At 49.5% G+C, this 13,821-nt stretch overlaps 1 protein-coding gene across 2 annotated transcripts in view; it reads left to right on the top strand.

The window, feature by feature from the left end:
• LOC130406839 (calcium/calmodulin-dependent protein kinase type II delta chain-like) overlaps nt 1-13,821 on the top strand; it is a 51,675-nt gene that overhangs the window by 14,963 nt on the left and 22,891 nt on the right. For both annotated transcript variants that reach the window (XM_056612495.1, XM_056612496.1), the window contains exons 5-11: nt 3,155-3,220; nt 3,422-3,494; nt 4,513-4,615; nt 6,212-6,295; nt 9,407-9,501; nt 10,277-10,399; nt 10,514-10,597. In XM_056612495.1, the coding sequence (XP_056468470.1) occupies nt 3,155-3,220; nt 3,422-3,494; nt 4,513-4,615; nt 6,212-6,295; nt 9,407-9,501; nt 10,277-10,399; nt 10,514-10,597 (628 nt within the window). The remainder of the gene's footprint in view (nt 1-3,154; nt 3,221-3,421; nt 3,495-4,512; nt 4,616-6,211; nt 6,296-9,406; nt 9,502-10,276; nt 10,400-10,513; nt 10,598-13,821) is intronic.

Raw genomic sequence — 13,821 nt, 5'->3', positions numbered from 1 at the left:
CCACCCACCTCACCCTAACACCACCCACCTCACCCTAACACCACCCACCTCACCCTAACACCACCCTAACACCACCCACCTCACCCTAACACCACCCACCTCACCCTTACACCACCCACCTCACCCTAACACCACCCACCTCACCCTAACACCACCCACCTCACCCTAACACCACCCAACTCACCCTAACACCACCCACCTCACCCTAACACCACCCACCTCACCCTAACACCACCCACTTCACCCTAACCCCACCCTAACACCACCCTAACCCCACCCACCTCACCCTAACACCACCCATTGAAGATATATTCAGACCAATATATCTAAAGAGTTCCTAAATCATTGAGCGGTTCTGCTGCTCTGCAGTGACCCGCTGGAGAACAGACAGGGTTTGGGTTTCATCAGCGGTCCCTCTACCGCTAGTGTCTCAGACACAACAAAGCTCTGTTCCTCTGTTCCTCTCCTGTTCCTCTCCTGTTCCTCTCCTGTTCCTCTCCTGTTCCTCTCCTGTTCCTCTCCTGTTCCTCTGTTCCTCTCCTGTTCCTCTCCTGTTCCTCTCCTGTTCCTCTCCTGTTCCTCTCCTGTTCCTCTCCTGTTCCTCTCCTGTTCCTCTCCTGTTCCTCTCCTGTTCCTCTCCTGTTCCTCTCCTGTTCCTCTGTTCCTCTCCTGTTCCTCTCCTGTTCCTCTCCTGTTCCAATCCTGTTCCTCTCCTGTTCCTCTCCTGTTCCTCTGTTCCTCTCCTGTTCCTCTGTTCCTCTCCTGTTCCTCTCCTGTTCCTCTCCTGTTCCTCTCCTGTTCCTCTGTTCCTCTCCTGTTCCTCTCCTGTTCCTCTCCTGTTCCTCTCCTGTTCCTCTCCTGTTCCTCTCCTGTTCCTCTCCTGTTCTTCTGTTCCTCTCCTGTTCCTCTCCTGTTCCTCTCCTGTTGCTCTCCTGTTGCTCTCCTGTTGCTCTCCTGTTGCTCTCCTGTTCCTCTCCTGTTCCTCTCCTGTTCCTCTCCTGTTCCTCTCCTGTTCCTCTGTTCCTCTGTTCCTCTCCTGTTCCTCTCCTGTTCCTCTCCTGTTCCTCTCCTGTTCCTCTCCTGTTCCTCTGTTCCTCTGTTCCTCTCCTGTTCCTCTCCTGTTCCTCTCCTGTTCTCCGGTTCTCCGGTTCTCCTGTTCTCCGCTGGGAGGGGACCCTGGGAGGGCCCAGAAGGGTTCCCAGGGGTCCGGTTGTCTGCCAGCGCTGGGACTCCGCCTCCTGGAGTGTAGTTTGGCCCTAGCCCCGGTGGGACTCCGCCTCCTGGAGTGTAGTTTGGCCCTAGCCCCGGTGGGACTCCGCCTCCTGGAGTGTAGTTTGGCCCTAGCCCTGGTTGTGTCTCCTGAACACGGCTCTGCTGCCGTTCAGGAGGATGACTTCACCTTGTTCTAAGTGCCCCTGTTATTCTGAATAAGGTTAGGGTTAGGGTTAGGGTTAACCCTAACCCTTGTTCCAAGTGCCCCTGTTATTCTGAATAAGGTTAGGGTTAGGGTTAACCCCTAACCCTTGTTCTAAGTGCCCCTGTTATTTTGAATAAGGTTAGGGTTAGGGTCAACCCTAACCCTTGTTCTAAGTGCCCCTGTTATTCTGAATAAGGTTTATACAAGAGACCGGGGAGGTGGAGGGATTTGGCTATACATATATTAGGGCTGTCAAACGAACGCGTTCATTTTGATTAATTAATCACAGAATAAATAACGCGTTAAAAAATTAACGCAAATTAATCGCGCTTCTATCGTGCCCTTTGACCCGATGCATCATTTGCGTTGAAACAAAATGGAGGCAGAAGAGAAGACGCTGCTCGGCCCGTGCACAGAAAGTTCAAGTTTAAACTCCTAAACTGAACTGTATGTAGGAACACCGTTATCTGCAATCTCTGTAGTAAGGAATTTTCCTATCACCGGAGTTCATCAACCCTTAAATATCATCTCAACGCGAAACATTTGGTAGCAAGCTCGCAGGTACGAGCTGCCACAGCCCCTGAAGCTGGCGCTAGCAGGCAGCCTCGTCAAGCCATACCTGATTGAGAAGCATTGAATCTTGAGTGAGATGGAAATGTTATTAATCAGATCTTAATGTTAATGAAAGACATGTTTTAAATGAAAAAGGGCATTGAACTTTAAAGTCTATTATTCATTGAATCACTCATTTGCCATAATTTACTTGAATTAGATTATTTTGAAATACTTTCTTGGAAAATGTAAGTATGCGATTAATTTAGATTAATTAATCACAGAGCCTGTAATTAATTAGATTAATTTTTTAATTGCTTGACAGCCCTAATATATACACCCCCCCAACAACCCCCCTTCGTCTCATTGTTCTTCTGTTTGTCTCATGGTTCTTCAGTCCATCTGATGGTTCTTCTGTTCATCTCATGTTACTTCTGTTCGTCTCATGGTTCTTCTGTTCGTCCCATGGTTCTTCTGTCCTTCTGATGGTTCTTCTGTTCAGTTCGTCTCATGGTTCTTCTGTTCGTCTCATGGTTCTTGTCTTCGCCTCATGGTTCTTCTGTTTGTCTCATGGTTCGTCAGTCCGTCTGATGGTTCTTCTGTTCATCTCATGATTCTTCATTTCGTCTCATGGTTCTTCTGTTCGTCTCATGGTTCTTCTGTTCGACCTCATGGTTCTTCAGTTTGTCTCATGTTACGTATTTTAAGCACATAAGCTGCCCCAACATGGCCACAAGGAAGCAGGATTGAACACAGAAGCTGCATTACCCTCACATAGCCACATGGGAGCAGGATCAAACATATAAGCTGTAATTACTATACATAGCCACAAGGGGAGCAGGACCCAACATGCAAGCTGTAATAACTACTCCAGCCACAGAAGGCAGGATCTTTAAGACTGAAGCCGGAAGCCGGAGCCAATACGTCACATAGGCCACGCCTACTTGATACAAATGCGGAGCGGGGTCAGAAGGGGGTCAGAAACATACGGCAGCTCCGTTGGTAGCCCTGGGGGTAGACGATAGATGTTGCTCCATGCGCGTGTTGAATACAATTCCCCTCCTTTTGCTTCATAGTTACCATACCGAAATACTTTAGCAAATAAAGTGAGTTAAAAGCGATCCGGATTGAACTACTTTCTTCAAGAACACGACACTCATGGTTCTTCTGTTCCTGGTTCTCCAGAGTTACCGGAGGTGAGCTGTTTGAAGACATCGTTGCTAGGGAGTACTACAGCGAAGCAGATGCCAGGTCTCTCACACACACACACACACACACACACACACACACACACACACACACACACACACACACACACACACACACACACACACACACACACACACACACACACACACACACACACACACCCCCCTCCTCTCTCCCTCTCCCCCCATGTCTCCCCAGTGGGCGGCTCACTGCCTGGTTTCGCCCCCTGCTGTTTCTCTGCAGCCACTGCATCCAGCAGATCCTGGAGGCCGTGCTGCACTGCCACCAGATGGGCGTGGTCCACCGAGACCTTAAGGTAGGGACACGCCCTGGGAGACGCCCTCGCCGACCTCTGACCCCCCGCCGACCTCTGACTCCCGCTGACCCTCCCCCCGCTGACATCTGCCCCCCCGCTAACCCTCCCTCCAACTTACAGTAGATCTCGGGGGGCCTATAGTATGCCTCTAACCCTGCGTTCACACCAAAAGATGCATTTGCTGCCCGAACGTGTTGACGCCTGAGTTTTGCGGCGCGTCAAATCAAGTTTTGCGGCGCGTCAAAAGTTTTGCAGGGCGGCAAAGGTTTTGCGGCGCGTCAAAAGTTGAAATATTTCAACTCGAGTAGCATTTGACGCGCCGCAAAATACGTGAACGCGCCCGCTGCCCGTGCCCGGCAGCGGGCACGGGCATGCCGCGCTGCAAATCAGATTTTGACACGCAGCAAATCAAATTTTGCTGCCCGTTTTCTCGGCAGCAAATGCTGCGGCAGCAAAGTAGCAACGCGTCTCTACATTCACTTTGAATGGGATCTTGACGCGCGTCAACTTTTTGCATCTTTTGGTGTGAACGCAGGGTAAGGCCCTACAGTAGCCCTCTAAGGCCCTTCGGTAGGCCTCTGGGGCCCTACAGTAGGCCCCAAAGATCTACAGTACCCTACAGTAGACCTCTAAGGCCCTACAGAAGGCCTCTGGGGGCCTTTAGTAGGCCCCCAGAGGCCTACTGTAGGCCCCAGAGATCTACTGTAGGCCTCTGGGGCCCTACAGTAGACTTCTAAGGCCCTACAGTAGGCCCCACCGGTCCCACTGGTCCTACTCGTCCTACTGGTCCTACCGGTCGCACTGGTCCTACTGGTCCTACTGGTCCCACTGGTCCTACTGGTCCTACTGGTCCTACTGGTCCTACTGGCCCCAGCGGTCCCACTGGTCCCACTGGTCCCACTGGTCCTACTGGCCCTAACGGTCCCACTGGTCCTACTGGTCCCACTGGTCCTACTGGTCCTACTGGCCCCACCGGTCCCACTGGTCCCACTGGCCCTAATGTGTCTGCCCCCCCCAGCCGGAGAACCTGCTCCTGGCCAGCAAGCTGAAGGGAGCGGCGGTGAAGCTGGCCGACTTCGGCCTGGCCATCGAGGTGCAGAGCGAGCAGCAGGCCTGGTTCGGTGAGTCCTGATAGGGCTAGGAGGGGGTCCTACTCTGGGTGTAGGGGGTCCAGGTCCTACTCTAGGTGTAGGGGGTCCTACTCTGGGTGGAGGGGGTCCAGGTCCTACTCTAGGTGTAGGAGGTCCTACTCTGGGTGGAGGGGGTCCTACTCTGTGTGTAGGGGGTCCTACTCTAGGTGTAGGGGGTCCTAGTGCTACTCTAGGTGCAGGGGGTCCTACTCTAGGTGTAGGGGGTCCTACTCTAGGTGTAGGGGGTCCTAGTCCTACTCTAGGTGTAGGGGGTCCTACTCTGGGTGTAGGGGGTCCTACTCTAGGTGTAGGGGGTCCTAGTCCTACTCTGGGTGTAGGGGGTCCTAGTCCTACTCTGGGTGTAGGGGTCCTACTCTAGGTGTAGGGGGTCCTACTCTAGGTGTAGGGGGTCCTGGTCCTACTCTTGGTGTAGGGGGTCCAAGTCCTACTCTGGGTGTAGGGGGTCCTAGTCCTACTCTAGGTGTAGGGGGTCCTAGTCCTACTCTAGGTTTAGGGGGTCCAGGTCCTACTCTAGGTGTAGGGGGTCCTACTCTAGGTGTAGGGGGTCCTAGTCCAACTCTAGGTGTAGGGGGTCCTAGTGCTACTCTAGGTGTAGGGGGATCCTGGTCCTACTCTAGGTGTAGGGGGTCCTACTCTGGGTGTAGAGGGTCCTACTCTAGGTGTAGGGGGTCCTACTCTAGGTGTAGGGCGTCCTAGTCTTACTCTGGGTGTAGGGGGTCCTAGTGCTACTCTAGGTTTAGGGGGTCCTACTCTGGGTGTAGGGGGTCCTAGTACTACTCTAGGTGTTGGGGGTCCTAGTCCTACTCTAGGTGTAGGGGGTCCTACTCTAGGTGTAGGGGGTCCTAGTCTTACTCTGGGTGTAGGGGGTCCTAGTGCTACTCTAGGTTTAGGGGGTCCTACTCTAGGTGTTGGGGGTCCTAGTGCTACTCTAGGTGTAGGGGGTCCTACTCTAGGTATAGGGGGGCCTAGTCCTACTCTGGGTGTAGGAGGTCCTATTCTGGGTGTAGGGGGTCCTACTTGAGGTGTAGGGGGACCTACTCTAGGTGTAGGGGGTCCTGGTCCTACTCTAGGTGTAGGGGGTCCTGGTCCTACTCTAGGTTTAGGGGGTCCTGGTCCTACTCTGGGTCTAGGGGGTCCTACTCTAGGTGTAGGGGGTTCTACTCTAGGTGTAGGGGGTCCTGGTCTTACTCTGGGTGTAGGGGTCCTACTCTAGGTGGAGGGGGTCCTACTCTGGGTGTAGGGGTCCTACTCTAGGTGTAGGGGGTCCTAGACTGGGTGTTGGGGGTCCTACTAGGTCTTTACTCTGGTATTATGGTATGGAATAGTTTCCCTACAGCTATACAAATCTTTTTTTAAGAGACAGGTCAAACAGATTTAAATTAGTAAATGTACAGTACATATATAGAGAATTGATATCTATTGATATATTTAATCTGTGTGTGTGTGTGTGTGTGTGTGTGTGTGTGTGTGTGTGTGTGTGTGTGTGTGTGTGTGTGTGTGTGTGTGTGTGTGTGTGTGTGTGTGTGTGTGTGTGTGTGTGTGTGTGTGTGTGTGTGCACGCTGCAGGGTTTGCTGGCACACCCGGGTATCTTTCCCCAGAGGTGCTGAGGAAAGATCCATACGGGAAACCAGTGGACATGTGGGCCTGCGGTGAGAACCTTACATAACATTAACATTACCATACTGACCCTAGCATAAAATTAACATTACCATACTGACCCTAGCATAACATTAACATTACCATAATGACCCTAACGTAACATTAACATTACTTACTGACCCTAACGTAACATTAACATACTGACCCTAACATAACATTAACATTACCATACTGACCCTAGCACAACATTAACATTGCCATAATGACCCTAACGTAACATTAACATTACCATACTGACCCTAACGTAACATTAACATTACCATACTGACCCTAGCATAACATTAACATTACCATAATGACCCTAACGTAACATTAACATTACCATACTGACCCTAACGTAACATTAACATACTGACCCTAACATAACATTAACATTACCATACTGACCCTAGCACAACATTAACATTACCATAATGACCCTAACGTAACATTAACATTACCATACTGACCCTAACGTAACATTAACATACTGACCCTAACATAACATTAACATTACCCTACTGACCCTAGCATAACATTAACATTACTATACTGACCCTAACATTAACATTACCATACTGACCCTAACATAACATTAACATACTGACCCTAACATAACATTAATATACTGACCCTAACATTACATTAACATTACCATACTGACCCTAGCATAACATTAACATTGCCATACTGACCCTAGCATAACATTAACATTCCCATACTGACCCTAACATAACATTAACATACTGAACCTAACATTACATTAACATTACCATACTGACCCTAGCATAACATTAACATTACCATACTGAACCTAACATAGCATTAACATTCTGACCCTACCGTAACATTAACATAACCATACTGTCCCTAATGTAACATTAACATAACCATACTGACCCTCACATTAACATACTTACCCTCACATTAACATTACCATATTGACCCTGACGTAACATTAACATTACCATACTGACCCTAACGTAACATTAACATTGCCATACTGACCCTAACGTAACATAAACATTACCATACTGACCCTAACACAACATTAACATTACCATACTGACCCTAACATAACATTAACATTACCATACTGACCATAACATTAACATTAACATACTGACCCTAACATTAACATTACCATACTGACCCTAACATTAACTTTACTATACTGACCCTGACATTAACATACTGACCCTCACATTACCATACTGACCCTCACATTACCATACTGACCCTCACATTACCATACTGACCCTCACATTACCATACTGACCCTCACATTACCGTACTGACCCTCACATTACCGTACTGACCCTCACATTACCATACTGACCCTCACATTACCGTACTGACCCTCACATTACCGTACTGACCCTCACATTACCGTACTGACCCTCACATTACCGTACTGACCCTCACATTACCATACTGACCCTCACATTACCATACTGACCCTCACATTACCGTACTGACCCTCACATTACTGTACTGACCCTCACATTACCATACTGACCCTCACATTACCATACTGACCCTCACATTACCGTACTGACCCTCACATTACCATACAGACCCTCACATTACCATACTGACCCTCACATTACCATACTGACCCTCACATTACCATACTGACCCTCACATTACCATACTGACCCTGACATTAACATACAGACCCTCACATTACCATACTGACCCTCACATTACCATACTGACCCTCACATTACCATACTGACCCTGACATTAACATACTGACCCTCACATTACCATACTGACCCTCACATTACCATACTGACCCTCACATTACCGTACTGACCCTCACATTACCGTACTGACCCTCACATTACCGTACTGACCCTCACATTACCGTACTGACCCTCACATTACCGTACTGACCCTCACATTACCATACTGACCCTCACATTACCATACTGACCCTGACATTAACATACTGACCCTCACATTACCATACTGACCCTCATGTTACCATACTGACCCTCATATTAACATACTGACCCTCATATTAACATACTGACCCTCACATTCACATAATGACCCTCACATTAACACACATATCCTCACATAAACATTCTAATCCTCACGTTAACATACTAGCTGCGTTTCCATCTAAAAGGTGATGCGAATCTTTAGAAAGTTCGCAAAAAAGTAATTCGATTTAGGTGCGTTTCCATCAAGTGGTTGGAGCGGCTAACTACCCTAGCTCTGCCTGGAGGTGGCACTGTAGGCAAAAAATGTATGCCGACACGTGGCTGCAATAAATGGTAGAAATAGAAAAGCTGTAACAAATGTAACAAAAGCCAGTTAGTCCGCCAATAGAGAAGAGTATCAACAAACAACAAACATGGAGAGAGGAATTCAGCAGCAATTGGTTTCCCTTGGGCAAGTCATAACTGTTCTTTCAGTGAAATTATCATTGGCTATTTTAACTTCAATCCGTAGACGAAGAAATAGAGAAATTACAATGTACACAGCGGTAGCAAGGGAAATACGAGGACGACGTAGAGTGCCTTACGTATGGGAGAGCACAATAGGCTGATGACGTTACACGTTGATGTCGGCAGGGTTGCTATGGCCGGTCGTTATGCGGAAATCGGAAAGACTGTCAGTCCTGTGTGTTCAAAGCTCCCTACGTCACAGCTGTTTCGAAAAGTGTGTTTCCAGCTCCCATTTTGCGAATTTACTCTCTTTCGCATTTCTCAAAAACCACCTCAAATGAGCGGATAAACTTTGTTGCGAATTAGAGGATTTTTAATGCAAATTTTGTTGTTTCCATCACCGTTTACTGATTCGATACTTCAAAGTTTGCATAAAATCAGGGGGATGGAAACGCACCTACTGACCCTCAAATTAACATGCGTATCCTCACATTAACATACTGACCCTCACATTAACATTCTAATCCTCATGTTACCATGCATTCCTGATCCCAACATTAACATTAACATACTGACCCTCACATTAACACACATTCCTGATCCCAGCATTAACATTGTGATGAATGTTTTAGATTCCCCCTTACCATCATTATGAAGTGTTGAGCCTTTATGACTGTGTGTGTGTGTGTGTGTGTGTGTGTGTGTGTGTGTGTGTGTGTGTAGGGGTGATCCTGTACATTCTGCTGGTTGGCTACCCCCCCTTCTGGGATGAGGATCAGCACAGACTCTACCAGCAGATCAAGGCTGGAGCGTATGATGTGAGGACACGCATGCACATGCGCACGCATACACACACGCACACACACGTGAACACACACACGCATACACACATGCATACATAGGCACAGACATGCATGCATGCATACATACATGCATGCATGCACATTATAGTGGCATTTTTGCAGAGAGTTGAAGCCACTATAGGAGTGGGGTGGACGACGCGCAATCCAAAACCAAAGTAAGGCAATCTGATTCAGAGTTTGAACAAAGAAACTTTATTAAATAAAGCTTCAAACAAAAATGACTCGTCTTGATGATTATACTTTTCAACAAACATTTGCGGTCAAAAAGCTGTCCCACTTCCCCGTCTCACTCTCGTTTGTGTCACATTCCAGCAGGTGAATTAAATCCCTTCATCAGATGAATGAATCTAATAATAGAACTGACCTGCGGGGGGAGCCAGACAGAATACAACTCAATGCAACAAGAGTTATATCAAGTATTATTCTTTCCATTCCATTATCGCCATATTCCCATTATTGCTCCAACACACACACACACACACACACACACACACACACACACACACACACACACACACACACACACACACACACACACACACACACACTCAGTTCATCCCTATCCCTGACTCTTGTGGCTGTGTGTGTGTGTGTGTGTGTGTGTGTGTGTGTGTGTGTGTGTGTGTGTGTGTGTGTGTGTGTGTGTGTGTGTGTGTGTGTGTGTGTGTGTGTGTGTGTGTGTGTGTGTGTGTGTGTGTGTGTGTGTGTGTGTGTGTGTGTGTGTGTGTAGTTCCCCTCTCCTGAGTGGGACACGGTGACCCCGGAGGCGAAGGATCTGATCAACAAGCTGCTGACCATCAACCCGGGGAAGCGCGTCTGCGCCACGGACGCACTCAAACACCCCTGGATCTGTGTACGCATGCACACACACACACACACACGCACAAGCACACGCACACACACACACACTCTCTAAACACTTCCGTTTGCGTGCGGTGACATTCTGAACGCCTTTCTGTATCCGTAGCAACGCTCCACGGTGGCCTCCATGATGCACCGACAGGAGACCGTCGAATGTCTGAAGAAGTTCAACGCCCGGAGAAAACTGAAGGTGGGCGTGTCCTCCAGCGCGGGGGGTGTCCTCCAGTGTGGGGGGCGTGTCCTCCAGTGGGGGGGCGTGTCCTCCAGCGCGGGGCGGTCCTCCAGTGTGGGGGGCGTGTCCTCTAGTTTCTTATTCATGATGAGTTAGACAGGAAGGTGTGGGAGAGCGAGGGGACAGCACAGGACCAGGACGTGGTCTGGGGGGGGGCCGGGGTGGGCCGGGGTGGGGCCGGGGTGGGCCGGGGTGGGGCCGTGGGCCGGGGTGGGCCGGGGTGGGCCGGGGTGGGGCCGGGGTGGGGCCGTGGGTGGGCCGGGGTGGGGCCGTGGGCCGGGGTGGGCCGGGGTGGGGCCGTGGGTGGGCCGGGGTGGGGCCGTGGGCCGGGGTGGGCCGGGGTGGGCCGTGGGCCGGGGTGGGGCCGTGGGTGGGGCCGTGGGCCGGGGTGGGCCGGGGGGGGGCGGGGTGGGGCCGGGGTGGGGCCGGGGTGGTCCGGGGTGGGGCCGTGGGCCGGGGTGGGCCGGGGTGGGGCCGTGGGCCGGGGTGGGGCCGTGGGCCGGGGGGGGGCGGGGTGGTCCGGGGTGGGGCCGGGGGGGGGCGGGGTAGGGCCGTGGGCCGGGGTGGGCCGGGGTGGGGCCGTGGGCCGGGGGGGGGCCGTGGTGGGGCCGTGGGCCGGGGTGGGCCGGGGTGGGCCGGGGGGGGGCGGGGTGGGGCCGTGGGCCGGGGGGGGGCGGGGTGGGGCCGTGGGCCGGGGTGGGCCGGGGTGGGGCCGGGGGGGGGTGGGGCGGGGTGGGCCGGGGTTGGGCCGTGGGCCGGGGTGGGGCGGGGTGGGCCGGGGTGGGCCGGGGGGGGGCGGGGCGCTGGCGTCAGACAGCCTCAGCCCACTGAACACCTCGGCCCCTCATGTCTGAAAGGAATCAAATAATGAGCAGACTACACTGCTCCTGAGCTGTAGCCCTCACCCTAACCCTAACCCTAACCCTACACTGCTCCTGAGCTGTAGCCCTCACCCTAACCCTAACCACTGCAGTATAGCAGTATGGCAGTATAGTATGGCAGTATAGTATGGCAGTATGGCAGTATAGTATGGCAGTATGGCAGTATGGCAGTATAGTATGGCAGTATAGTATGGCAGTATGGCAGTATAGTATGGCTGTATGGCAGTATAGTTTGGCAGTATAGCAGTATAGCATAATGGCAGTATAATTTGGCAGTATAGTATGGCAGTATGGCAGTATAGTATGGCTGTATGGCAGTATAGTTTGGCAGTATAGCAGTATAGCATAATGGCAGTATAGTTTGGCAATATGCCATTATAGTATGGCAGTATGGCAGTATAGTTTGGCAGTATAGCAGTATAGCATAATGGCAGTATAATTTGGCAGTATAGTATGGCAGTATAGTATGGCAGTATGGCAGTATAGTATGGCAGTATAGTATGGCAGTATAGTTTGGCAGTATAGCAGTATAGCATAATGGCAGTATAATTTGGCAGTATAGTATGGCAGTATGGCAGTATAGTATGGCTGTATGGCAGTATAGTTTGGCAGTATAGCAGTATAGCATAATGGCAGTATAGTTTGGCAGTATGCCATTATAGTATGGCAGTATGCCAGTATAGTTTGGCAGTATGTAAGGAATAATCACCGAGAGGCAGGGCAATGTACAGTTTGATATGCCCGGCTTGTGGACGGGCATATCAAACAGTTTGCCCGGCTCGCGGTAACCTTCCGCGAGCCGGGCATATCAAACAGTTTATTGCCCTGCCTTGAGTTGATTATTCCGTTTATTCTACTTCTCGCCAAACAACATAATAAAACAATTGAAATACTTTAATAATTAGCCTTTTTCTTATTCGTATTGCATGCTTATTAAATGTATACTCTGTTTAAGTTCATCTCCCTCGAAAAGTAGAACTACGGTGAATAACGTTAGCTCAGCTGTAGGTAACTCGTTTCTATAGCAACCACACAAGGCTGCATCTGATCACTAGTTTAATAATGTAGTTGCTACATTCGTATCGAGTCAGCTTTAATGACGATCGATCAAACATGCACTCCTTATTCCAAATAAATTTTATTTTCAATAAATGTAGGCTATAACAAAGAAGAAGATAGAAAACGATGAAAGCGGCGTATTGATCTACTGTGCTCAGTCAGCAGCAAGTAGAACCGACAAGTCAGCGGGCAATATGACGGATTAATGCACCCCTCCCAGCCAATCAGAATCGAGCATTCTTAAATGAAGTAGAATAAAGCAGTATAGCATAATGGCAGTATAGTTTGGGAGTATGGCGTTATTGCAGTATAGTTTGGCAATATGGCAGTATAGTTTGGCAGTATAGTTTGGCAGTATTGCAGTATAGTATGGCAGTATAGTTTGGCAGTATAGTATGGCAGTATAGTTTGGCAGTATGGCAGTAAAGTTTGGCACTTTGGCAGAATGGTATGGCAGTATAGAATGGCAGAATGGCAGTATAGTTTGGTAGTATGGCAGAATGGCAGTATAGTTTGGCAGTATAGTATGGCAGAATGGCAGTATAGTATGGCAGAATGGCAGTATAGTATGGCAGTATAGTATGGCAGTAAAGTTTGGCAGTATAGTATGGCAGCATGGCAGTATAGTTTGGTAGCATGGCAGTATAGTATGGTAGTATGGCAGTATAGTATGGCAGAATGGCAGTATAGTATGGCAGAATGGCAGTTTAGTATGGCAGAATGGCAGTATAGTATGGCAGTATAGTTTTGCAGTATTGCAGTATAGTATGGTAGTATGGAAGTATAGTATGGCAGAATGGCAGTATAGTATGGCAGAATGGCAGTTTAGTATGGCAGTATAGTTTGGCAGCATTGCAGTATAGTTTGGTAGCATGGCAGTATAGTATGGCAGTATAGTTTGGCAGTATAGTATGGCAGTATAGTTTGGCAGTATGACAGTAAAGTTTGGCACTTTGGCAGAATGGTATGGCAGTATAGAATGGCAGAATGGCAGTATAGTTTGGTAGTATGGCAGAATGGCAGTATAGTTTGGCAGTATAGTATGGCAGAATGGCAGTATAGTATGGCAGAATGGCAGTATAGTATGGCAGTATAGTATGGCAGTATAGTTTGGCAGTATAGTATGGCAGCATGGCAGTATAGTTTGGTAGCATGGCAGTATAGTATGGTAGTATGGCAGTATAGTATGGCAGAATGGCAGTATAGTATGGCAGAATGGCAGTTTAGTATGGCAGAATGGCA

Source organism: Gadus chalcogrammus, chromosome 17 (genome assembly GCF_026213295.1).
Source record: "Gadus chalcogrammus isolate NIFS_2021 chromosome 17, NIFS_Gcha_1.0, whole genome shotgun sequence".
Classification (NCBI taxonomy): domain Eukaryota; kingdom Metazoa; phylum Chordata; class Actinopteri; order Gadiformes; family Gadidae; genus Gadus; species Gadus chalcogrammus.
Note: the sequence above shows the minus strand (reverse complement) of the source record. Positions and strands in the feature narration are given on the sequence as shown.